This window comes from Ceratotherium simum, chromosome 8 (genome assembly GCF_057802395.1).
Source record: "Ceratotherium simum simum isolate JZ-2026a chromosome 8, ASM5780239v1, whole genome shotgun sequence".
Classification (NCBI taxonomy): domain Eukaryota; kingdom Metazoa; phylum Chordata; class Mammalia; order Perissodactyla; family Rhinocerotidae; genus Ceratotherium; species Ceratotherium simum.
Window position 1 is genome coordinate 2,071,730 of NC_141907.1, and position 27,260 is coordinate 2,098,989.

Genomic DNA, 27,260 nt, shown 5'->3' on the forward strand with positions numbered 1-27,260 from the left:
ATTCACCAGTGAAGTCATCTGGGCTTGTAATTTTCTTTGTGAAAAGATTTTTAACTACAGATTCAATTTATTTAATGGATACAGAGCTATTCAGGTTTTCTCTCTCTTCTTGTGTCAGTTTTGGTAAGTTGTGTTTTTCAAGTATTATTTTATCCATTTCATCTAAACTGTCATATTTAGGTCACATGAAGTGTTCATAGTATCCTCTTATTTATCTTAGAGATCTATCTATAGTGATGGCCCCCTTTTCATTTGCGATATTAGCAATTTGTGTTTTTTCTTGATCAGTCATGCTAGGGCTTTATCAGTTTTATTACTACTTAAAAGAACTCTTGGCATTGCTGATTTTTCCTTGCTTTTTTTTTTTTTTAATAATTTTATTTATTTATTTTTTTCCCCCAAAGCCCCAGTAGATAGTTGTATGTCATAGCTGCACATCCTTCTAATTGCTGTACGTGGGACGCGGCCTCAGCATAGCCGGAGAAGCAGTGCCTCGGTGCGCGCCTGGGATCCGAACCCAGGCCGCCAGCAGCAGAGCACACACACTTAACCGCTAAGCCACGGGGCCGGCCTTTCCTTGCTTTTTATTTCATTGATTTCTGCTCTTTTATTTCCTTTGGGTCTAATTTGCCGCTGTTCTCCTGGCTTCTTTTTTTTTTTCCCCCCAAAGCCCCAGTAGATAGTTGTGTGTCATAGTTGCACAGCCTTCTAGTTGCTGTATGTGGACTCGGCCTCAGCATGGCCAGAGAAGCGGTGTGTCGGTGCGCGCCCGGGATCCGAACCTGGGCCGCCAGTAGCGGAGCGCGCGCACTTAACCGCTAAGCCACAGGGCCGGCCCGTTTACTGGCTTCTTGAGATGGGCACTTGGATCACTGAATTTTAACCTTTCTTAACTTCTAATATATGCATTTAGAGGTATAAAATTTCCCTTAATCACTGCTCTAGCTGCATTCTGTAACTTTTAACAAGTTGTATTTTCATTTTCACTCAGTTCAAAATATTTTCTAATTTCCATTGTTTTTTTCCTTTGCCCATGGATCATTTAGAAGTGTGTTGGGAATTTGATAGTTATTTTTCTATTATTGAGTTGTGGTTTAACGTCACTGTGGTCAGAGAATATAAATTCAATGATTCAATTCTTTGGAATATGTTGTGACTTGATTTATGGCCCCAAAATTTGTCTCTTTTGGTAAGCATTCCATGTACACCCGAAAAGAATTATAGTTGGCTTTTGTTGGGTGTAATGATGTCCTACATATGTAAATTAGGCCAAGATGTTTAATAATCTTGGCTAAATCTTCTGTAGTCTGATTTTTTTCCTGCTTCTGTCAGTTACTGAGAGAGGTATGTTAAAATCTCCAACTATGTGTATATGTCTAGTTCTTCTTTTCTTTTATATGAAGCTGTTATTAGGTCTATACAAATTTAGGAATGTTATATATTCCTGATCAATTTACCCTTTTATCATTATGCAATGTCTCTTTATTTCTGGTAATAATTTTTGGCCTGAATTTCACTTTGTCTGATAATCATGTAGCCACTCTTATTTTCTTGGTGGGTGTGTCTTTTTCTATGCTCTCCATTCTGTTCTTATATTGAAAGTGTATCTTTTCTTTTTTTATTTATTTTTTTTTTTGAGGAAGATCGACCCTGAGCTAACATCTGCCAACCCTCCTCTTTTTCTTTTTTTGCTGAGGAGGACTGGCCCCGGGCCAACATCCATGCCCCTCTGCCCCCACTCTATATGGGACGCCGCCACAGCATGGCTTGCCAAGTGGCGCGTTGGTGTGCGCCCGGGATCCAAACCAGTGAACCCTGGGACACTGCAGCAGAGCGTGCGCACCCAACCACTTGCACCACCAGGCCAGCCCCAAAAAGTATATCTTTTCTTTTTTTTTTTTTAAATCTTTTTTTTTTTTTTTTAAAGATTTTATTTATTTATTTTTTCCCCCAAAGCCCCAGTAGATAGTTGTATGTCACAGCTGCACATCCTTCTAGTTGCTGCACGTGGGACGCGGCCTCAGCATGGCCGGAGAAGCAGCGCGTCGGTGCGCGCCCGGGATCCGAACCCGGGTCGCCAGCAGTGGAGCGCGCTCACTTAACCACCAAGCCACGGGGCCGGCCCAGTATATCTTTTCTAATGAGCATATAGGGAGGACTTTATTTTCATCCACAGTGACAATCATTGTGTTTTAATCAGTGTTTTGATCCATTTATTTTTAATGTAATTACTGCTATAGTTGGGGTTTAAGTCTACCATCTTGCCATCTATTTTCCATTTGTCTCATCTCTTCCTTATTCCTTTAGTTCTCCTAACTAACTTGTCTTGCTTTGGATTAATAAAAACTTTTCTTTTTTTTTTCTTTTGGCAGGGAAGATTGGCCCTGACCTAACATCTGTGCCAGTCTTCCTCTATATTTTTATATGTGGGATGCTACCACAGCATGGCTTGATAAGCAGTGTGTAGGTCCACACCCAGGATCCGAACCTGTGAACCCTGGGCCACCGATGCGGAGTGCATGAACTTAACCACTACACCACCAGGCTGGCCTCTTAACTTTTTTTTTTTTTTTTAATAATTTTATTTATTTATTTTTTTCCCCCCAAACTCCCAGTAGATAGTTGGATGTCATAGCTGCACATCCTTCTAGTTGCTGTATGTGGGACACGGCCTCAGCATGGCCAGAGAAGCAGTGCGTCGGTGCGCACCTGGGACCCAAACCCGGGCCGCCAGCAGCGGAGCGCAAGCACTTAACCGCTAAGCCATGGGGCTGGCCAATATTTTTCTTTTAAAGATTTTTTTTTTTTTTATTTCCCCCCAAAGCCCCAGTAGGTAGTTGTATATCACAGTTGCACATCCTTCTAGTTGCTGTATGTGGGACGCGGCCTCAGCATGGCCGGAGAAGTGGTGCGTCAGTGCGCGCCCGGAATCCGAACCCGGGCCGCCAGCAGCAGAGCGCGCGCACTTAACCGCTAAGCCACAGGGCCGGCCCCAAGACATTACTGTTTTAAATAGTCAATATGCATTTATATTTACCCACTCCCAAGCTCTTCATTCCTTTCTATATTGGTTTTTATCCAGAATCATTTCTCTTTAGCCTGAATAATTTCTGTAGTAGTTACTTCTTGTAATACAGTCTGCTGGACATAAATTTTGTTAGTTTGCATTTATCTGAAAATATTTTCATTCTGCTTCATTTCTCGTATGTCTAGTATTTTTAATTGTATACTGGACTTGTGGTAAATATAGTAAAAGGTTCTGGATTCTGTCACCTCTCTGAAGAAATAGAAAATAGGCAGGTGAATTATTGGTTGGTTGTTGGAACTTGTATGCTTTTTTAGAGCAAAGCTGTTTTGATTTTGTCCTAGGATGTCAACTTTACTCCTAAGGTGTGGCCCTTCTAGGGTTTCAAAGGAAAACCCCAAGGTGTTTACCAAGCCCCTCTAACCTTGAGAGACTCAAATTTACAACTCTGTCACCCTGCAGTGGACAGCTGCTGAAATCTCTGCTCAGCTCTCTCTGCTTCCAGCTGTTGTTCTCTCCCTAGGATCTTCAGTCTCATCCTGAGCATGCACAATTCGGAGGTCAGCCAAGGATTTGAGCATTCCCCCTTCTGTGGCTCCCTTTTCTCTGGGATGTCCCCAGCCTCCATCCCCAGTGCTCAGGTGTCCGCCATTCTGACTCCTCAGGTCAGTGTCACTGAGGCTCTCTGCAAGTGCTCTACCCACCCCAGGCCATGCAGACTGGATCTCTTCCAGCCAGGTTCCCGGAAAGGGGTACACAGGGAATTCCATAGAGGAGGTGACACCTGAACTACAACTTGAGGAGGACTCAACCAAATGGAAAGGGTAAGAGGGTGTTCCGGGCTAGAGAGACAATGTGCACCAGCATCAGCCTTTTATATTGATAACAGCAGCTACCTGACACGGAGCAGACAGACAGACTGTGCACAATGTGTCCAGGAGCCAGACAGCTTGGGTTCAAATCCCAGCTTTGTCACTCAGCCACTGTGTGACCCGTCTGTGCCTCATCTTCCTCATCTGTGTTGAAGATGACAGTAATACTTAACCTCCTAGAATTGCTGTGAGGGTGAAATGCATTAACCCTGGCAGACACTCAGCACATGCCTCAGTCTTTCTGGAAACAGCACCCAGCTCCCCTTCTGCCTGGTCACTCCTATTGTCCTGACCCACTGACAGGCCTATGCAGGCAGTCCTCGCTCTGCATGGTTCTGATTTGCTCTCAGCAGGTGCCTGCTTCCTCCCACCTCATCCCCAGCCCTCTACTTCAGGTTCTGGGCTCGGGCTGAAACAGGCCAATGGCAGAGAGCTGGGCTGACACCCGTTCACGCCACCCAACAGGCAGGCCTGCCTGGACTCCCGCCAACTCCTCTCTCAGTCCCCTGTTTGTATGCAGTGGCAAACAGGAGTACTTCTCCTCACCAGCTGGTCTAACTCCTGCCCAACAGAAAATACCATGGGTCCCTGCGCCCCAGGCCCCAAAATGCATTCTCAGAACAGTCACTGTAGCAACTGCATTTATTACAAAAATAAGTAAAAGTGAAATAAATGTGCTTTAACTTCTGGATATGTGACAACGCTATTGCAATGCAACATATTTCAGTGAAGACATGGGGTTCTGTGCTGGCTGAGACGGGCCCACATATGCAATGTGCAGCCACAGTGCTCAGCTCCACAAATCTCCTAGTCCAAGGGGGGAGGCACCTTATTCTACAGAACGAGGTGGGGCTTCCACCCTGGGGACCCCACAAGTGGTTCCTGTGAGCAGCACCTCTTTCCAGCAAGCTGCAGTGTCCCCAGGTGCAGGGTGGGCAGGACTGTCACGGTGACCTATAAGCACTCCTGCCCCAGATTGCTCCCGGCCTCAGCCTGACAGCTTGGGCCCCAAACTCCACACCAGAAGCAAAGCTGGCCCCTCCTGGGTGCAGATGCTCTCAACCCCCATCTCTGCCTCCAGCCTCCAGCCCCACTGGAAGTTCCTTTTGTCCCGATCTGTTCCATAGCTCGAAGGGGATCAAGGTAAGGATGAGAAGCACCCCCAGCCTGTTCTGGGGGCCTGGATCTCAGGGGATCTCAGCATTGCATGCTGAGAGCACCCACTCTGTCCCCCAGGGCCGGACCCCCTCAGAAGCCACAGGGGCACAGGCGGTCCTGGCCTTGGGGCTCATTGGCAGCACTCAGCCACGTGCCTGAAGAGCTCCTCGCCTTGCTCATCGCTGAAGCACTGCAGGCAATGAGGGCACTGAAGGTCACCCTGGCCTCTCCGGGTTGCTCCGGAGCGTTCCTGCCACTGAGATCCAGTCCCAGGCCTCCGGCCACTGGGCACCACAAGCTGCAAAGCATTGGTCTCTAAGTCCTTGGGGATTCTGCTCCCAGTGTGAATCCGGCAGGAGCCTGGCTCTCGCGAGTCCTGGAAAAAAAGCAAGGGTACATTTACGTGGGCTGCGCCAGAGGCTACAAAGCCAGGTCTCGGGTTCCAGCAACCAGAGACACTTCTTCTGTCCCTGAGTGGGACTTGCACCCCTTGCCTTCCTTTCTGCTGTGGCCCAGAGCCCAAACAAGGAATGAACAACTGAGATGCTCTGTGTGTGCTCATGAAGGAACAGGCCCAATTGGGGTCCACCCCCTACCCCCACGGCAGAAGGCCCGAGTGGACCCATTACCCCTCGATGACATGCCCCATGTGCCTCTGTGGAGAGGCTGTGGCAAAGCCCAGGGTGGGGAGCCGGCCAAACTGTGTCCCAGCCCCACTCTGCCCCTCCTCTACAGGGCCTCCAGAGGCAGCAGGGGGTGCCCCCGGCATGGCCTGGCACAGGTGCCCCAGACGTCAGTCGGGAAGCACCTTGGCCTGCGGGGGGCTATCACTGCTTGTTTGGGAACTTCACTCCAGTTGGGAACTTCACTCCAGTCGGCCTTGGTGCTGCTTCTTCACGTCTGAATTTGGGCTTTCCTCAGGGAGCCTACAGCTCACAAACACCTGCAGCACCACTGTCCTGTGGTGTGTCACGCAGGGGCTGAGCAACAGCAAGTGGTCCCAGTGTTTGAGGGGCCACAGGCAGGTGAAACGGACGTAGAGGCCACTTAACATAAACTCCTCAGTCCCCACCAGGCCTGGAGCTGGTTCTGGTCACTCTTCGGGCCCTGAGTCATTGAGCAGCTGCCTGGGACCATCCTCACAACTGCACCATTAACTACCTTTCAATCCAAGATCACACACTTCTGGTCACAGCGGCCAGAAAGCCCACAGGCAAAACCAAATCCCGGGAAACCCACACAAACAGCCGTGCTGAAGGATGCCCCATCCCTGCCCGGGGACACAAAGGAGGATACCCAACCGCAGCCTGCGGTCTCAGGGTCTCAGGAGAACCAGAAATCCAGGATGGGTGCCAAGAAGGCTTGCCAGGGCTGTTGAGACCCTCTAGCACCTCCTTGTCAGCCTGCAGACTTGGGGGGACACAGGCCCCACCAAGGTCCCCACCCGCTTCATCAACGAGTAGGAACAGCTGCCTGTGTCCAGGCCCACTGCTGTGGACTTAGTCCAAGGGCATAGAAGAAAGGGTGTCCTCCATGACTCCCCGGTACCCCTCATCAGGGGGGAAGTAGAGGCCACCAACAAGGCCCAGTGGCTGCACAGGACAGGGACAGTGTGGGCAGCTCCCAGTGCCCCCAGGCCGACTGAGAGGGGCAGCTCCGAGGTCAGCTCGGCATCCCTGCTCCACCTGGGTGTATTGATCCCCAAGGGAACCACTACTATCCAGTCCGTGTCAGGACAGACGTTCTTTGAGGGGGGCTCAGGGTTTATTCCAGGGTGGAAGGTATTAAGGTATTAAAGTACTCGCTGAGTGGCTAAAGAAACAAAGCTCTCCTGGGATTTCTGCAGAGCACCGAGCCAATCCAGGGAGGAGAGGGAAAGAGGCATATGGGTGCCATGGGTCCCACAGTGAGAAACTTCATCAGTTACAACTCATGCCAGGAGGCACCCTCCATAGTGGGGATAGCACTGAGCTCAGTGGAGGTTGCAGGACCCACTGGTCTGCAAGGCCGATCTCCACGCACAGGGGCTCTGAACTAAGGGATGTCACTGGACACCTGGGGCCTCAGCGTCCACATCTATATGATGGAGTAACTAGGGTCCCCACCTCACAGCAAGGAGGGGACATGTATGAAAGAAGCTTCCAGTAGGGAGCCCAGGGCTCAGGATGTGCTCTCTGGGTGCAAGACAGTGAAGACAGGACAGGCCCTGAGGACGGCCATCTCTGATGTCACAAGCCACCACACCAACCTCCTCTACAAACAAACACAGTACAAAAGGGAGGTTTTCTGTCACCATGCCTCAGGCACCAGATGAGGCAGCCCTGCCGGAGCGGGGAAATCAGGGTCTTGGCAGCCGCAGAAGGGCTTGAAATTCATGAAAAGAAAAATGGAAGAAACGCTAAGCCTAAACAAGAAAAGAAAAGCCCTCCTTGCCTACCTGTCTCCAGGACGCCTGGTGCTGCAGGGAGGCCAACTTTTCCTCAAGTTCTTGAATCCTACTTTGAGCCCTTTCTCGATCTGCCCTTTCTGATGTGAAGTCATCCTTGTAAGCAAGAATCTGAAAGGAGACCAGACACTCAGCTGTCACAAGGACACGGACGCGCCATTTCCGCTCAAGGAAGGAGCCAGTCCCCGCCCACTTTCTCCCACCCGCCCCACGGCTGCTGACTGCTCAGTCCAGTGCTGCCCACCCAGTGCCACCAAGCCCTCAGCTCAGCCTGCCCCGGGACCACAGGCACTGCCCACAGGCAGCCATCGTGTCAGGGCTGCCCAGAGCCCGAGGGCGCACACCTGCTGCTCCAGCATCTGCACCCGCTCCAGCGCTGCGTCCCGGGCCCTCCGCACAGCCGCCAGCTCCTGCTTCACTTCTGCACAGTCATTCATTTTCTCCTCCACCTGTCTGTTGAGCCGGGAGATCTCCTTCCTCATCAGCTCGGGAGGGGAGGGTCTCTCGGACTCGGTGGGGGCCTGCAGTCCCCTCAGCTGTGCGTGCAGCCCTCTCACGTACTCATCCCTGCTGGCATCATAGCGCTGCCACTTGGCATTGAGGTCTTCTACCTGAGGAGACAGAGCCGAAAAGCTCACAGTGAAGGTGGCTGAGACATCTGCTCTTAAGCCAACGCTGACCTCTGAAGCCACTGATTAGCAATAATTAGCTGAGTGAGTTTCCCTTAAATGGAAGTTGCTTCATTTTGCTCTGTGCAGAGGGGACACTGAGACCACCAGACAAACTTGAGGCAGGAGATGATGGCCACAAGCAACCGCCTTAAACTGAGTGGACGTGGTGCAATTTTCTTGCCTTAAAAGCTATACTTGATAGTAATTCTTAAACCTTCTTCACTGACATGTGAATTAACTTGGAGGGATGTAGAATGACAGGACATGTTCTGTACGTCCTTTTAGGCAAAAAGGTCAGGTCTCTGGGGACCGTCTATATCAGCCAAAGTGGCCTGAGGGCGGGGGCAACCCCTGGGCACGGCCCAGGGAAGGCCCCTCACTTCCAGGCCATAAGGGGGAGAGTTCTTCTCGAATGAAATATTAGAGATACTCACATGAGTCACCTTCTGTTTTAACAGTCGATTTTCTTCCTGTAACTTCTCAATAACAGCCTGGATAGAGGCATCCCCACCTGTACACTCTGGCTGCAGAAGAAAGGGACAGAGAGAAGATACCGGGTCACCAAACGTGACTGCCATGTACAGCAAGAGTGGAGGAAGCCAGACCGGAAGACTAAGGTTGCAGAGGTCACCACATCCCACAATGCAGCAGGTGGCAGCGGTTCATTCGACAGAGAAGCAAAGCAGAGACAGGAAAGGACTCACTGCTTCTGGAAGGTGGGAGGTGGGTTCACCTTCACCCTGCCCAGGCCCACGCCCTCCTGGGGCCAGGCCACATACATCTTCTCGTCACCGGAGATTTTACATCATCACCGGAGTTGGGAGGGCAGGAAGCTTAATCACATCGTACACCAGAGAACACTCCAGCGCGGGGCCACATAGCTGCCAGGGGCAGGCCTGGCTGTGGACCTGGCTCACCTCTCTCTGAGCCCAAGACACCGTTACGTCCACAGACAATCAGGGTCAAGCTCAGTGATTCTGTCCACGGCAGTCTGACCCGTGCCTCACGCAGGGTCAGGGGATTCATGCTCAGAAGCCACACCAGAAAGCAACCCTAGCAATGGGGGCAGACCTAACCGAAGTCTTCATAGAAAGTCCACCTGAATCCTAGAAATCCAGTGCATTTAACAGTATAGTGGGCTGTATGTTGGTGACGTTATTTTTGAGAATTCCCCTCAAATGATAAAGGAAGTACGTGTCCTAACCCGGCAGGCACCGGGAAGCCCCGGGTGACTCAGCTGAGTCCAAGGTTGAGAAGTGACGCTAATTTAGAGACTGCGAAGAGCCACCCGCCCCCCCGCCACTGGCCCCACACCCACCCCAGGCAGACTGTCATATGTGGCTACTTTCAAATCCCCAGAGGGAAATGACACAGTGACTCAAAATTGGATGAGAATCCCCACCTCTGCCCGGACGGCACTTTTCTTTTGGTTTCTGAAATAAGCTTGTGTTCTTTCTGAGGTTCCCTTTTCGTGGAATCTACCCAACGGAGACAGGCAGCTCCAGATGAAGGTTCTCTCCAGGACAGGCTCTCCACTGAAGCTGCGGGGGAGCTGGGGGGCCCGTCTGCCCCAGAGCACGTTCCTGCAGCCTCAGAGAGAGGACCCGAGGGAGAGGCCCTGCCCGGGGCCGTGAGGGTCAAGTGTGGCCCCAGCCTGGCCTACCACATGACCTGGGCGAGGTGTGCACTGCGTGCCTCCGTTTCCCTTTCTGCCCCCATGGAGGGGCTGGGTGGGGATGAAAGAAGACGGGCAGGGAAGGCAGCTCCCTCTGCTCTTGCTGCTCCTGACACCCCCCGGAGCCCCCCAGTTTCCGGGGTACACCACCCTCACACCTCTGTCTTATAGGATTCCCTCACTGTCTCCCCTCCCCCACCAGACCTGACACACGACCACAGCCCAGATCCCACCTGTCACGGAGGCACACCTGCCACCTGGCCCCACTGTCCCCTGCCCTCTGCACTGTGCTCTCCCTTCTGGCCTCACCCTCCACAGTACCTGGCCGGGGTCACAGTGTCAAGCAAATGGAGGAGCTCTATGTCCTCACTTTGCTGACGAGGGGGCTGGAGCCCTGAGGACGACCAGGTTTCTTGATCGTGGCAGGCCATGCTGCTAGCATGAACATGCCCAAAAGCCTGCTTCAGAGATGGCAGCCCCAGCTCTGCAGGAGACCTACACTGGGCACATGTGCGCAGAGCCCAGAGAAGGCTGGCGCTCACAGTCTTACTGGTGGTTAGGGGCCCGGCTCCCGCACATGTGGCATTTTGGAGGTGCTGCCCCTCGCCTCATCTGCCCAGTTTCCTCGTCTGCCCAACACGTGTGCCAGCACTTGCTCAGGGCAGCCCCTCTAGCCCCACCTCTGCCTTCTTGTCCTTAGCTAAGGCTGATGACACAAAAGTGCTGTCTCCCCACCTGGGCACAGGGTCAGCCACAGGCCCTGGTGGGGTGGGCTGGTGAAGTGAGCCACCCTTCTTTCCCATCGCATTTTCCATGTTCCATCACCCTAGAAGAAACCTCTGGATAGGAGGGCTTTGCCTCAATAGCTGACTCTCAGCTATTGAGAACAGAAGTGGGCTCCAGGCACCCGGATCTCTGTGACTGCCAGGGGATCCTGAAGTCTGTAGGCAACACCTCCTGCCCTACCGAGGTCCTCACCACGGTCTGCTTCCACTATGGCCTACCTCAGGGTGTCTCTCCCCCGCGTCCCCCTGTGCACGCTGTCGTTCATCCAGACACTTGGCCAGATGCTGGCACATGTGGGCAGTGGCGGCTAGAGTCCTCCGCAGTTGATGAGTCTCGTCAGCCAAGGAGCGGCACAGAATGTCACTGGCTGCCCGGGCCCGCTCCTTCTCGGCCACGCTCCTCCGCAGCAGGGCAACTTCCTTCTCTCGTTCGTGCTCCGGCTGGCTCATCAGCTGCTGTGTCTCCCTCTCTTTCTCTTCTAGTTGTTCAGAAAGTCTCTCAATTTCCTAAGTGGAAAATTTAAGTTTAAATTTAATCAGTTTATCTGATTAAAAGAAGCAATGTCAGAAACAAATGTTCATAAAGCAAAAGAAAATCCAGCGCAGACACCCCATCACTAGATAACAAACACACTCATTCAAGGTCGGCTTTTGAACTAATAATTAACTTTGGAGTTTTCAGCCTATAATGTTCTATCTGAAACTTCATGTCAAATTCTACTTTCATGAGCAAGTTCATAATTTTAGATTTTACATCATCAAATTACTAAGTGTGGCAATTCCAAACACTTCTTGACAGGAAGGGCAGAAACTCCACTGCGGTGGGTAGCCCCGAAAAGGTAGGTCCACGTCCTGATCCTCGGGGCTGTGACTTTATTTAGAAATAGGGTCTTTGCATCTGGAATTAGTTAAAACAAAGTCATACTGGATTAGGATGGATTAGTGTCCTTATAAGAAGAGAGAAATTTGGACACAGACACAGAGAAGGCGGCCGTGTGAAGACTGAGGCAGAGCCTGGAGAGATGCATACCCAAGGATGCCGGAGCCACCAGAAGCTAGAAGAGGCAAAGAAGGATCCTCTCCCAGAGCTTGGACGGAGCATGGCCCTGCTGACACCTTGATTTCCGGCTTCTGGCCCCCAGAATTGTGAGAGATTAAATTTCTGTTGTCTTAAGCCACTCAGTTTATGGTACTTTGTTACAGCAGCTCTAGGAAACTAATACACCCAACAGCAATTTCTTCTTTTAAAAAAAAAGTTCTTAAAATTTCAATCTGCTTTATACCAGGCCTTAATTTTGTGCTTTCCCATTTTCAAAGAAATCTCCTTAAACAGTGCATGATGGAGGGGGAACATCCTACCAATTGGAAAACAGCTTCAGAAAAGTCCTAGATGAGTCTGAGCTTCCCCCAGGAGGAAGTGGCAGGAGAAGGATCTGGCCACCTCGGTGCGAGCTCCTGGTCACTTTTTTCTTTTTTTTTTTTTTTTTCTTTTTTCTTTCTGTGAGGAAGATCAGCCCTGAGCTAACATCCATGCCAATCCTCCTCTTTTTGCTGAGGAAGACTGGCCCTAAGCTAACATCTATTGCCAATCCTCCTCCTTTTTTTTTCCCTTTTTCTCCCCAAAGCCCCAGTAGATAGTTGTATGTCATAGCTGCACATCCCTCTAGTTGCTGTATGTGGGACGTGGCCTCAGCATGGCCGGAGAAGCGGTGCGTCGGTGCGGGCCTGGGATCCGAACCCGGGCCGCCAGTACCAGAGCGCGAGCACTTAAGCGCTAAGCCACGGGGCCGGCCCATCCTGGTCACTTTCTGCTCTCCTCCTGCATGCATCTGAGGAGTGACCAGGAACCTAGAATCTTCTCACCACAGGGGAACAAAATACTCGGCCATATTACCAAGGGAACTCTGAATTATTATTCTCTTAACTGCTTTAAAACAAAAACATGTGCACGGTTACAAAAAAAAACAACCATACAGAAAGAAATAAAATGAAAACTTAAATTCCTTTTTTCCCCACCAGCCCCCCCGCCCTCAGCTTCCCGCTCCAGAAGCTGCCACTATTCACTATTTGGGCACATATCTTTCCAGAACGTTTCTAAGCATCTATAACACGTATATTTTGACACAAATGGAGCCTATAATACTGTTCTTCACCTTGCTTTTCTCCTCCTTAGTAAGAAACCTCATTCCATGGCAGCACGGCGAGACCTGCCTCGTCCCTTCTAACCGCAGCCTGGAACTCCACAACAGGTCCCAGATTTCCTGAGCACACCTCCCATGGGGACACGCAGCTACTTCCTTGGGCTCTCGTGCAAACACACCCAGGAGATAACGCCCAGAAGTCGCAGGGCGGGACTGTTTTAAGACTGGGGTTAAGAAATCACTGGTAGGGGCTGGCTCCGTGGCGTAGCGGTTAAGTGCGCGCACTCTGCTGCTGGCGGCCCGGGTTCCGATCCCTGGCGAGCACCAACGCACCGCCTGTCAAGCCATGCTGTGGTGGCGTCCCATATAAAGTGGAGGAAGATGAGCACAGATGTTAGCCCAGGGCCAGTATTCCTCTGCAAAAAGAGGAGGATTGGCATGGATGTTAGCTCAGGGCTGATCTTCCTCACACACACACACACACACACAAAAAAAGAAATCATTGGTGAAACTCAGGAACATGGTCAGACACCGGGTCCCACCCCAGCTCCCTGGGGCCACACCCATACCCATGAGGCAAAGGCTGCTCCCTATGCCTCTCCACCCAGACACCTGGGGGATAAGCCCAGCATGTGACTGCACCACTCTAACCAGGCGGCCCAGAAAGCATTCTGGAAATCTCACCCTCTCTCACTCAGGGAATTTTTAGGAGACCTCTCTTCCCCACTTTCCTTGGACTTCGTTCTAGAAGTGAACAGAAAGAAAGGCAAAAAGAAAAACTCCAGTTAGGATGATCATTCTGACTCACTTAGCAAAGGCCTAGAAGAAGAGGGTGTCCTAAATCTGCGCTCCGCAACAGGGGCCGAGGAGAGGGAGGGGCAGTGGCTTTAGGAAGATGGTGAGGCGACACAAGGGCAGGAGGGGAAGAAATGAAGTCAGACCCTGGCGGCAGGAAATGTCCACCACCAAGTGCAGAAGAATTAACAGGACTGGTGGCGATGCGTGTGACAAAGTGTAAAACAGGACACCTCGCTGGGATGACCCTGTAAACTGGGATTTTGCCCAAAGGCTTTGGCACCTGCACTCCATCATCTCAGCACATCTCACTACCCTCTGCCTTCTCAGACGTCAGCGATCTCAGGGGCGCCTCTGTGGCCCAGCAGGTGAGATCTACTCTTGTGAGGCCCTTACTTCCATTTTTCTGCTTAATTTAAGGCCCTGATGACCTCACCCCTGAGTAAAGTCCAGGCCTTTCTGGACTGGAGGAGGAAAAGAGGCCCCTCTGAAAGCCGGCCCGTTGTTAGCCATACCTCCTCCCAGCAGATGGCCCTTCAGCACCAGGCTGAACCTGCAGGACTGGGAGGGGGAAGGGACTGGGGGCCACCACCCTTGGCCTTCTGAGCCCGTCCACACAGCTGTGGGCTGCCAGCTGGTGCCAAGTCACTTGGCCTGGATGCGGCCACGTCCAGAAACAGTGCAATGGGGCATTTACCCACATGAGAACCAACCATGGCATCCTTAACATAAAATACTATCAACAGGAAAGAGAATACCAAATCCCAAAGGAAGCTCAGGTTCTCACTGCTGATTATTTCCATGGCATTGAAGCTAAAAACACAAATCCAGTCTTGTTTCTTGGCTTTGAATTTGTTATTTTCTTTAAAAATTGCCCACTTTTTGAAGGCACTACCAGCTGGTCAGGGGCCTTGTCTGTGTTCTCACTCCATGGACAGTGCAGCGAAGCCTCTCCCGACCGCCCCTCTGAAACGTCACAGACCCCAGGCCAGCCACAGCCCACCATCCCCTGGCCTCGTTTTCCTTCTCAGCCAGAATCACAGCTTTGGAGTGGCCTTGTCACTACTGGTGGAATGCAAGTGCCTGAGGGCAGTGCCTTTTTTGCCACACTCACCTGAGCTAGACCTAGTTGCCCTCAACAGTGACTCAAAAATGCGTACGGAGTAAACACAGATGGTGCGTAAAGACATCTGCCCTGAGATCAGTAAATTTTCAAGTTATTCGAATCAAAAGCTGTGATTTCAGCAGCATGACACAGAAATGTCTCCATCCTTGTCTCTACCTGATACTGAAGTTTATTCAGGGTAAATACATTCTATACATAAAACAGATATCAATATATATACAAATACATGTAACACGACTACAGATCGGAATTCTGTAAACAATACCAATTAAGGCTGGTCTCCCGTAGAATCATAAATTTAACAAACTTCTAAGTCTCTATATAACCACAGTAACAGCAGGAGCAGCTAATGCTTTCTAAGTCCTCACTCTGCCCCACCCATGCAATCTCCACACATCCTAGGAGAGCCTGTCATCTCTCCCATTCTAAAGATGGGCAAACCTAGGCTCACGGGGTCAGGGCAGCTGCTGGAGTGACAGGGTAAGGAGGCAGCGGTACTGGCCACTCTGGGTTCAATGCCTCCATCTACTGTAGCTCCCTCACATGCTCTCTGGGGCTGGAGGACTTCAGGCATGACTTGATTTATAAGCATCCTTCCTTGCTGGTCAAATGGAGACAGTAAAAGAAACAGACAGCTCTACAAACAGTGGGGTAACTATCCCCAGGCCTGGGAGGCTCATGGAGCTTCCTGAGGGCACGTCCTCTCTCCTCTCCACACCCCATCCCATGTGGAGGCCCAACAAATGTCTGCAAATAAGACGGGGGGAATCAAAGATCAGGACCTGGGCCCTGTTCTTAACCTGTTCACAACACAGATACAGAAAAACCACAGACACCTGGCCAACTACAGGGGTGAGGTTAGTTGAGTCTGAAGGACTTGCCAGCCTTATTTTTTGTCTTAAAAATTAGCTTTCAATCATCAATTTAGAAATAACCTGGCTCACGTGGAGACTTGCTGGGTGGCAACATACACCCTACTTGGGGCTAGCTTCTTCCCTCACTGCCAGGAACCTGCCAGAGCTAGAGAAACAAAGGCAAAACCACTGGGAGATGGTACACTGCACAACAGGGCAACCCCCCAAAGGGCTGCCCGACTTGTCTCCAGCAGTGTGAGGGGTCCCAGGACCCCTCGAGCCCCTGGGTTTTCAACACTTGTAGCTTGCTCTGAAGTTAGAGAGATCTACACCAGCTCATCTGGCTAAGTACCTACCCTCATCCAATTAGTAACAGTTCTCAGGATACAGAAGAACACAGACCACTCTTGTCAGAAAGGGAGGCCTGTCCTAGAATCCTGGCTTCACACACACAGACAGGATGCATGGAAGTCAGCAAATGGGCTGATGTCCCCTGGGAAAGCCTGCCACTGGGACCTACAATTCCACGGCTCCACAGTCAAGACGTAAAAATGTGTAGAATTCTATTAATAGTCTTGTGGATCAGCGTCTTGGCCTTCATCTCTATATCAGTCTGCTCGGGCTGCCATAACAAAGTCCACCAACTGGGTGACTTAAAATAACAGAAATTGATTCTCTCACAGAGACCTTCTGGAGTCCAGAGGTCTAAAATCCAGGTGTCAGCAGGGCCAGTCTCCTTCCAGGGGCTCTAGGGAAGAATCCTTCCTTGTTTCTTCCAGCTTCTGGTGGTTGCCAGTAATCCTCGGCTTATAGATGCATCACTCCAATCTCTGCACCCATCTTCACATGGCCCTTTTATAAGGGCACCAATCACTGGTTAGGGTCCCCCATAATCCAGTATGACTTCATTTTAATTTATTACATCTGCAAAGACCCTTTTTCCACATAAGGTCATAAACACAGGTTCCAGGTGGACAGGAACTTAAGGGGACACTGTCTAACCCAGCATAGTCCCCCTTCTGTCTCCTTCCTGGGCAGCGCTTACTGGGTGCCCATGTGTGGGTTGCAGTCTGGCCCATGGCTATCCCTATAATCAGCAGCTGATGGGACTGTGAGAGAAGAGGAACAAACAGGAATTTTAAGAAAGGCCAGTTCACTGAGCCTTTACCATAAGTACCAAGCACTTAGGATGTACCCTGGGCAAGCAGAGATGAGAGCACAACACTCATCCTCCCCTCTGGAAGAGCACAGTGGGGGAGCAAGGCAAACAGATAAGGACAGAAACTAACACCCCCTGGAGGATTCTGGGAAGATAGCAGAGTAGGAAGCATGAGGAATCAGTCCCTCCACCTAGAAAACAGTTGCACTGGCAGAATCTGTCTAATGTAACTATATTGGAACTCTGGAGTCTGTTAAAGGCTTACAACTTCCAGAGAAGGACTTGGACAGTAAATTGAGGTTGATTTTGGTCAATTTCAGCTCTTAGCTCAGTAGCAGTTACCCATCCCCCACTCCCAGCCACGTGGCAGGCAACCATGGATGTGTTTCTGGAACAGCTTGCACACAGCTTCCAAGAGCCAGGGTGGGCAAAAAAGACCCTGTCCTCTGAATACGGGGGATCTGTGCTCTGATCGCTGACTGCTGTTTCTAATAACAGAGGGGCAGACAAAGAGGAAGGCAGCCATATGTCATTGCATCTCCCCCTATTGTTGCAAGACTCCCCTTTTCCAGCTGCAGTGACTTCCAGGGGATTTAAAGGGCCAGTGCCCTTTTTTCTCCCCTTTCATTTTTCTCTTTTCCCCCTTTTGGGAGTCACACATTAAAGACTAGGACATTCAAAAGGAACTGCATAGGGCCGGCCCCGTGGCTTGGCGGTTGAGTGCGTGCGCTCCGCTGCTGGCGGCCCGGGTTCGATCCCAGGCGCACACCGACGCACCACTTCTACGGCCATGCTGAGGCCGCGTCCCACATGCGGCAACTGGAAGGATGTGCAGCTATGGCATACAACTATCTACTGGGGCTTTGGGGGGAAAAATAAATAAATAAATAAATAAATAAATAAAGGAACTGCATATAAGGGGAAAATTAGAAAGTGACTAGACATGCCCAGGGAAAAGAGCAGGCTCAGAAAAGATCTGAGAAAACCTTAAGTTATGCCTCTGGCTGATCCTTGGCACAGAGACAGCCTACGATAATCAAAGAAAAACAAAAACAATAACAACAACAACAAACAAAACCCAGCAAGCCCCTGGAAAGGGGGAGAATCTGATTTCCAGAGATACCACATTATTAGATCCAAATGTTCAGTTTTTAACAAAAAAGTCACAAAGCATACAGACACTGGAAAATATGGCACATTCAAAGGAAAAAAATAAATCAACAGAAGCTGTCCCTGAAAAAGACCTGATGGCAGATCTTTTAGACAAAGACTTCATTTATTTTTTTATTTTTTTTATTATTTTTATTTTTATTTATTTTTTTCCCCCAAAGCCCCAGTAGATAGTTGTATGTCATAGATGCACATCCTTCTAGTTGCTGTACGTGTGACGCGGCCTCAGCATGGCTGGAGAAGCAGCGCGTCGGTGCACGCCCGGGATCCGAACCTGGGCCGCCAGCAGCGGAGCGTGCGCACCTAACCGCTAAGCCACGGGGCCAGCCCTAGACAAAGACTTTAAAACAACTGTCTCAAAGATGCCCAAACAACTAAAAGATGTGGAGAAAGTCAAGAAAGCAGTATGAACATAACAGAAATATGAATAAGGAGATAAAAAATCTAAAAAGAAATTCTGGAAGCTGAAAAGTACAATAACCGAAACAAAAATTTCACTAGAGAGATTCAAAGGCAGATTTGAACAGGCCTAAGAATCAACAAACTTGAAGACAGGACAATGGACATCATCAAGTCTGAGGAAAAAAAAGAAGAAAGACTGAATAAAAGTGAATAAAGTCTAAGGGACCTATGTGACACCATCAAGTAGACCAACATACACACTGTAGAAATCCCAGAAGAAGAAGAGAGAGAGAAAGGGGCAGAAAGAATGTCTGAAGAAATAATGACTGAAAACTTCCCAAATTTGATCAAAGACATGAATATAAACATCCAAGAAGCTCAACAAACTACAAGCAAGATGAACTCAAAAAGACCAACACCAATACATTATAATCAATCTTTCGAAAGCCAAAGATAAAGAGAGACTCTTGAAAGCAGCAAGAGAGAAGCAACTTGTCACAATAAGGGATCCTCAATAAGATTAACAGCAGATTTCTCATCAGACATTTTGGAGGCCAGAAGGCAGTGGGTCTATATATTCAAAGTGCTAAAAGAAAAAACCATCAACCAAGAATCCTATATCTAGCATAACTGTCCTTCAAATGAGGGAGAAATTAAGATATTCCCAGATAAACAAAAGCTAAGGGAGTTTGTTACCAATAGACCTGTCTTAGAAGAAATGCTCAAGGGAGTCCTGCAAAGTGAAATGAAAAGACACTAGACAGTAACTCAAAGCTGTGTGAAGAAATAAAAATCTCAAAAAGGTAAATACATGGGCAATTACAAAAGCTAGTATTATTGTAAGAATAGTTTGTAACTCCATTTTTTGTTTTCTACATGATTTAAGAGACTAATATCTTTTTTTTTTTGAGGAGGAGGAGGATTGGCCCTGCGCTAACATCTGTTGCCAATCTTCCTCTTTTTTTTTTTCTTTTTTCTCCCCAAAGCTCCAGTGCATAGTTGTGTGTCATGGTTGTAGAATTATAGCTCTTCTGTAAGGGACCCCACCTCAGCATGGCTTGACGAGCAGTGAGTAGGTCCGCACCCAGGATCTGAACTGATGAACCCCGGGCCGCTGAAGTGGAACACACAAACTTAATCGCTACACAACCTGGCCAGCCCCTAACATCTGTTTTAAAAATTGGTAGTCTAAAAGTTAGTAATATTGTAACTTTGGTTTGTAACTCCACATGTTGTTTCTTACATAATTTAAGACACTAATGCATTTAGAAGATTAGTTTATGTTTGGGGGCACACGATGTGTAAAGATGTAATTTTGTGACATCAACAACCGAAATGGGTGGGGTGGAGCTGTAAACAGGCAGAGTTTTTGTATGTTATTGAAGTTAAACTGGTATAAATTCAAATTAGAGTGGCATAAATTTAGGATGTTAAATGTAATTCCCATGATAACCACACAAAAACAAATAGCTATAGAATATACACAAAAAGAAATGAGAAAGAAACATTTCACTACAAAAAATCAAATAAACACAAAAGAAGGCAGTAGTGCAGGAAATGAGGAACAAAAAAAGCTATAAGGCTTACAGAAAACAAACAGCAAAATAACAGTAGTTGATCCTCATCAGTAATTACTTTAAACGTAAATGGATCAAAATCTCCAATTAAAAGACAGAGATTGGCAAAATGGAAAAAAACAAATGATTCGACTATATGCTGTCTACAAGAGACTCACTTTAGATCCAAAGATACAAACAGATTGAAAGTGAAAGGATGGGAAAACATATTCTATGCAAACAGTAACTAAAGAGAGCAGGGGTGGCTATACTAATATCAGAAATAATAGACTTTAATTCAAAAAAGTTTACAAGAGACAAAAAAGGATTTTATACATTAATAAAAGGTTTAATACAGCAAGAAGATATAACAATCATAAACATTTATGTACCTGATAACAGACCAGCAAAATATATGAAGCAAAAACTGACAGAATTGGGGGCCAGCCCTATGGCCTAGTGGTTAAGTTTGGCAAACTTTGGCAGCCTGGCTTTGGTTCCCAGGCACAGACCTATACTACTCATCGGTGGCCGTGCTATGGTGATAACCTACATATAAAATAGAGGAAGAGTGGCACAGATGTTAGCTCAGGGTGAATCTTCCTCAAGCAAAAAGAGGAAGATTGGCAAAAGATGTTACCTCGGGGCAAATTTTCCTCAGCAAAAAAAAAAAAAACCTGCCAGAATTGAAGGGAGAAATAGACAGCTCTACAATAATAGTTGGAGACTTCAATACCCCTCTGTCAATAATGAGTAGAACAACCAGTCTGAAGATAAGTAAGGAAACAGAGGACTCAACACAATAAACAAAGCAGATCTAACAGACATATACAAAACACTCTACCCAACAACAGCATACACATTCTTCTCAAGTGCACATAGTATATTTTTGAGGACAGACCATATGTTAGGCCACATATTAAGTCTCAACAGATTTTAGAGATAGATATCATACAAAGTATCTTCTCCAACCACAGGAGGATGGAGTTAGAAATCAACAACAGGGCTGGCCCTGTGGCTGAGCAGTTAAGTGCACACGCTCTGCTACTGGCGGCCCAGGTTCGGATCACAGGTGCGCACCGACGCACCGCTTCTCTGGCCACGCTGAGGCCGTGTCCCACATACAGCAACTAGAAGGATGTGCAACTGCGACATAGTACTATCTACTGGGGCTTTGGGGAACGAAAGGAGGAGGATTGGCAATAGATGTTAGCTCAGAGCCGGTCTTCCTCAGCAAAAAGAGGAGGATTAGCACGGATGTTAGCTCAGGGCTGATCTTCCTCACAAAAAAAAAAAAAAAAGAAAGAAACCAACAACAGAAGTAAAACTGGGAAATTCACAAAATTATGGAAATTAAACAACACACTATTAAACCCACAGATCAAAGAAGAAATCATAAGGAAATTAGAAAATCCTTAGAGACAAATGAAAATAAAAACACAGCATACCAAAACTTATGTTGTCTGGGCCGGCCCTGTGGCTTGGTGGTTAGGTGCGCGCACTGCAATGCTGGTGGCCCGGGTTCGGACCCCGGGTGCGCATAGAGGCACCACTTCTCCGTCCATCCTGAGGCCGAGTCCCACATACAGCAACTAGAAGGATGTGCAGCTATGACATACAACTATCTACTGGGGCTTTGGGGGGAAAAAATTAAATAAATAAAATCTTTAAAACTTATGTTGTGAAACATAACAGTGTTATCTGAAATACTAAAAGTAATATTAAGGGGAAAATCTATAGCTATAAACACTTACATTTAAAAACAACAAAGGGATAATTTGGCACATGTGTGTGGTGATGGGTTGTAATTAGTATTTGGGTGGTGAACATGATGTAATCTATGTAGAAATAGAAGTATAATGATGTACACCTGAAACTTATACAATGTTATAAACCAATGTTACTGCAATAAACAAAAAATTAAAAATTTAAAAATTTAAAAATTTAAAAAAAAGAACAAGAAAGATCTCCAACCAACAACCTAACTTTACAACTTAAGGAACTAAAAAAAGAAGAACAAACTGAACCCAAAGCTAAGCAGAAGGAAGGAAATAATAAAAGATCAGAGCAGAAATAAATAAAATAGAGAACAGAAAAACAATAGAGAAAAATCAATGAAACCAAAAGTTGGTTCTTCAAAAAGATCAACAAATTGACAAACTTTTAGCTAGATAGACTAAGAAAAAAGATAGAAGACTCAAATTACTAAAATCAGAAATGAAAGTGGGAACATTACTACTGATTCTACAGAAATAAAAAGGCTTATAAGAGAGTACTATGAACAAGTGTACACCAGCAAACTGGATAACCTAGATGAAACGGAAAAATTCCTAGAAACACAAAACCTACCAACACTAAATCATGGAGAAATAGAAAAACTGAATAGAACTGTAACAAGTAAGGAGATTGAAACAGTAATTAAAAATCTCCCAACAAAGAAGAGCCCTGGAATTGATGGATCCACAGATAAAATCTACCAAACATTTAAAGAATTAATAGCAATTCTTCTCAAGCTTTTCCAAAAAACTCAAGAGGAGGGAACACTTCCCAACTCATTCTATGAGGCTAGCATGACCTGATACCAAAGCCAAACAAAGACATTACAAGAAAACTACAGACCAATATCCCTTACAAACATAGGTGCAAAAATTCTCAACAATATACTAGGAAACAAAATTCAGCAGCATATCAAAAGGAGTATACACTGCGACCAAGAGGGTTTTTTTTCCTAGAATGCGAGGATGGTTAAACAAACAAAAATTGATCAACGGATGTTAACTAGACTTATTGTGGTGATCATTTCATAATATGTACAAATATCGAATCATTATGTTGTACGCCTGAAACTAATATAATATTATATGTCAATTATATCTAAAGAAAAAAAAAGCAGTCACAGTGTTCTGGTTTGGAAACTTAAGTTAGCTTAGTTTCATACTTATTCTACGTTTAGTACTTCCCCACTACACATCCCTCCATCCCATTCACAACTTGCTTCAAGGAGTGATCATTTATGTGCACGTATGATTCCATAATCTGAAGGGCAAGAATTGGATCTTGATCATCTTTGCATTCCACTAGCCTAGTGCTTAATAGAATGCGCAATCAACAACTTTATAAAATAGTAAAAGCCATCACAATTTACCCCCAATCTAACTTTAAAGCCACTTCCTGTGTTATTTTCTACACACTCTTCACCCCAATTATACTGGATAACATCGCTACAGAGCCTGGTACAATCTTGATACCGTACACAACCTTGTGAAATAAATGTACTATACTCATATTGGGAGAAATGGAGAAACATAACCCATGATGCCTGCTCATACACATTCCACTCCCATATAGAAGATGCTCAATAAATGCAAGCTCAATAAATAAACACCAATGAGTGGCAATGGTAGATGACATTCACATCTTCTGAGAGCCAACTATGTGCCAGAGATTACGCTATGTACTTTATACATGTTAAATTGTGTGTTCCTCACAACATAAAACTCATAATATGTTCATACAACTCACAACAAAAAACAAACAATCCAATTTAAAAATGCACAAAGGATCTGAACATTTTTCCAAAGAAGATATACATATGGCCAACAGGCACGTGAAAAGATGTTCAACATCACTAATTATTAGGGAAATGCAAATCAAAACTACAATGAGATATCACCTCACGCCCATAAGTATGGCTATAATAAACAAGACAAACAAGACAAATATTTGTTGAATAAATAGTTGTATGAGTTAAGTATTATTATTTCAAGATTTACTGATGAGAAAATTAGAACATGAAATGACTCGCCCAAAGTAACATAGCTAGAAAGTGGCAGCACCAATTTTAAGTGCATTTTTTCAACATTTAATGTGACATTTGCTTCTCATTGGTGCCCAGTAATGAAGAAGTACTTTAGCCCAGAGCACGCCTACAATCCCTTGTGAACTTCTCACAAGGAAACTTTAGCAAGCTTCAACATAGTTTCTTCTTAAAGATAATGAAAAGGTGATACTAAACACGATTAAAGTCATTTCTGGCTTTTTAAATGAATAAGAGATGCAGCACGTTCATCTTCTGGGTGGCAGTGTGGAAGGTTCAGAGACCAATTTTGGCAAATTGACTGGGCAATTATTGAGCATCATTTTAGTTATGTATTGATAGGCCCTGAATTATTTCCATTTGCGCTTTAGTTACTTTCTACATCTTGCAAATTGATCATGTTCTTGACATACCTAACTTTATCATCAGGGTCTCATTTATAATATCTGAAGACAATTATATAATTGTTGATACACATCTGTAAACAATAATGGCATGAGAATAAAGCCTTTGGGGGACATGAAGCACAATATAGTCATGTGCCACATAACAATGTTTCCGTCAACAACGGACCACATATACAACAGTGGTCTCATAAGATTAGTACCATATAGCCTAGATGTGCGTAGGCTATACCACCTAGGTTTGTGTGAGTACACTCTATGATGTTCACACAATGACAACATCACCTAAAGACACATTTCTCAGAATGTATCCTCATCATTAAGTGATGCATGACTGTATATGTGTTTGATGTTTGTTTTCTATGACTCAGCATCAATCCCTTGAAATGAAAAATGATATTATTAAACTTTTCCAATCAGACAATTTTTCACCAGGTTTGTTACAGATTTAGGTAATACATTATCTTGCTGTGGTTAAGTTCACATATTTCATCAAAAAAAAGAAAGAAAGAAAATTGATCAATGTCATAGACCACATTAACAGAATTAAGGGGTAAAAAACACATGATCATATCAATTAATGCATAAAAAGCCTCTGACAAAATTCAACACTCTTTCAAAATAAAACCACTCAATAAATTAGGAATAGAAGGAAACCTAAACATAATAAAAGTCATATATGAAAAACCCACAGCAAACATCATACTCAATGGTGAAAGACTGAAATCTTTTCCTCTAAGATCAGGCAAGGCAAGGGTGCCCACTTTCACTTCTATTCAACATAGTACTGGAAGTTCTAGCCAGAGCAATTAGGCAAAAAAAAAGAAAGAAAGAAAAGTCATACAAATAGGAAAGGAAGACGGGCCGGCCCCGTGGCTTAGCGGTTAAGTGCGCGCGCTCCGCTGCTGGTGGCCCGGGTTCGGATCCCAGGCGCGCACAGACGCACCGCTTCTCCGGCCATGCTGGGGCCGCGTCCCACATACAGCAACTAGAAGGCTGTGCAACTGTGACATACAACTATCTACTGGGGCTTTGGGGGAAAATAAATAAATAAATAAATAAATAAATAAAATCTTTAAAATAGGAAAGGAAGTAAAATGATATATTTGCAGATGATATGATCTTTTTTTTCTAGAAAACTCTAAAGATTCCACATATAAAAAAACTGTTAGAATAAATGAATTCAGCAAAGTAGCTGGACACAAAGTCAACACACGAAAAAAAGTTGTATTTCTATACAGTAACAATGAAGAATCTGAAAAGGAAATTATGAAAACAATTCCATTTACAACAGCATCAAAAAGAATAAAACACAGGAATTACTCAAAGAGGTAGAAGACTTGTACAATGAAAACTACAAAACATTACTGAAAGAAATTACAGAAGACATAAATAAACAGAAACATGTCCCATGTTCACAGGTTAGAAGACAATATTGTTAAGATGTCAATACTGTTCAAAGTGATCTACAGATTTAATGCAATCCCTATCAAAATCCTGATGACATTTTTTTGCAGAAGTAGAAAAACTCATCCTAAAATTCATACAGAATCTCAAGGGACCCCAAATAGTGAAAACAATCTTAGAAGAAAAAAGAACAAAGCTGGAGGACTCATACTTCCTGATTTCAAAACATACTACAAAGCTACAGTAATCCAAACAGTGTGGTACTGGCATAAAGACAGACACATAGACCAGTGGAACAGAATAGAGCCCAGAAATAAACTCTTACATAAATGGTCAAATGGTTTTTGACAAGGGTGCCAAGACTATTCAATGGTGAAAGGACAGTCTTTTCAACAAATAGTGCTGAGAAAACTGGATATCCACATGCAAAAGAATAAAGTTGGACCCTTATTTAACACCATACACAAAAATTCACTCAAAATGGATCAAAGACTTAAATGTAAGACCTAAAACTATGAAACTCTTAGAAGAAACAAAGGGCAAAAGCTTCACAACATTGGATTTGGCAATGATTTCTTGGATATGACAGCAAAGGCAAAGGCAACAAAAGAAAAAATAGACAAATTAGACTCCATGAAAATTTAAAAATTTTACACATCAAAAGACACTACCCACAGAGTAAAAAGGCAACCTACAGAATGGGATAAAATATTTGCAAATCATATATCTGATAAGGGATTAATATCCAGAATATAGAGAATACTCCTAAAACTCAACAACAAAACAACCCAATTCAAAAATGGGCAAAGGACTTGACATATCTTCAGAGAAGGTATACAAACGGCCAATAAGCACATGAAACGATGCTCAACATCACTAATCATTAGGGAATTGCAAATCAAAACTACAGTCATTTTGTATTAAATCACCACATACCCATTAGGATGGCTACTATCAAAAAAAATAGAAAATAACAAATGGTGAGGATGCGGAGAAATTGGAACCCCTGTGCACTGTCAATGGGAATGTAAAATGGTGCAGCCACTGCTGAAAACAGTATGGAGGTTCCTCAGAAAATTAAAAACAAAATTATCATATGATCCAGAAATTCCTGGGTAAATTACCCAGCAATTACTTCCGGGTAAATACCCAAAAGAATTGAAAGCAGGGTCTCAAAAAGATATTTGTACACCCATGTTCATAGCAGCAGTGTTATTCATAATAGCTGAAATGCGGAAGCAACCCAAATGTCCATCAACAGATGAAAGGATAAGCAAAGTGTGGTATATACATACAATGGAGTATTATTCAGCCTTAAAAAGGAAGAAAATTCTGACACAGCCATAACATGGATGAACCTTGAGGACATTATGCTAAGTAGATAAGCCAGTCACAAAAAGACATACTGTATGATTCCACTTATATGAGGTATTTAGTCAAAATCATAGAGAAAGAAAGTAGAATAGTGGTTAGTAGGGGTGGGATGGGAAGATGCGGAGTTACTGTTTAATGGGTATAGAGTTTCAGTTTTACAAGATCAAAAGAGGTACTGAGATAGATGGTAACAGGCACACACACAACTAACATAGCCTACTGTAAAGGGTGTATGCTGTTCCACTCAGTAGAGAGTGTGGCAGAACAGGCAAAGAAAAGCTGGAAGGGAGAGGAAGCTGATATGTCAGGACTGGCAGGGCTCATGAGGCTAGTACCCAGGGCGGTGATGAAATGGAGTTCAGCAGTTATGACCCACAAAATGAATTAGCGCCATTATTCTAGAAAGTCTTAACTGGAGGAGCT

General features: G+C 45.9%; 1 protein-coding gene across 1 annotated transcript in view; it reads right to left on the bottom strand.

Annotated features, from left to right (window-relative positions):
- Positions 1–4,521: 4,521 nt before the first annotated feature.
- Positions 4,522–27,260, bottom strand: part of TNIP2 (TNFAIP3 interacting protein 2) — a 28,486-nt gene continuing 5,747 nt past the window's right edge. Inside the window, exons 2-6 of the mRNA XM_004432229.3 lie at positions 10,852–11,139; positions 8,607–8,696; positions 7,846–8,112; positions 7,493–7,612; positions 4,522–5,431 (exon numbers count right to left, since the gene is read on the bottom strand). Of these exons, the coding sequence (XP_004432286.1) occupies positions 5,186–5,431; positions 7,493–7,612; positions 7,846–8,112; positions 8,607–8,696; positions 10,852–11,139 (1,011 nt within the window). The 3' untranslated portion in view covers positions 4,522–5,185. The remainder of the gene's footprint in view (positions 5,432–7,492; positions 7,613–7,845; positions 8,113–8,606; positions 8,697–10,851; positions 11,140–27,260) is intronic.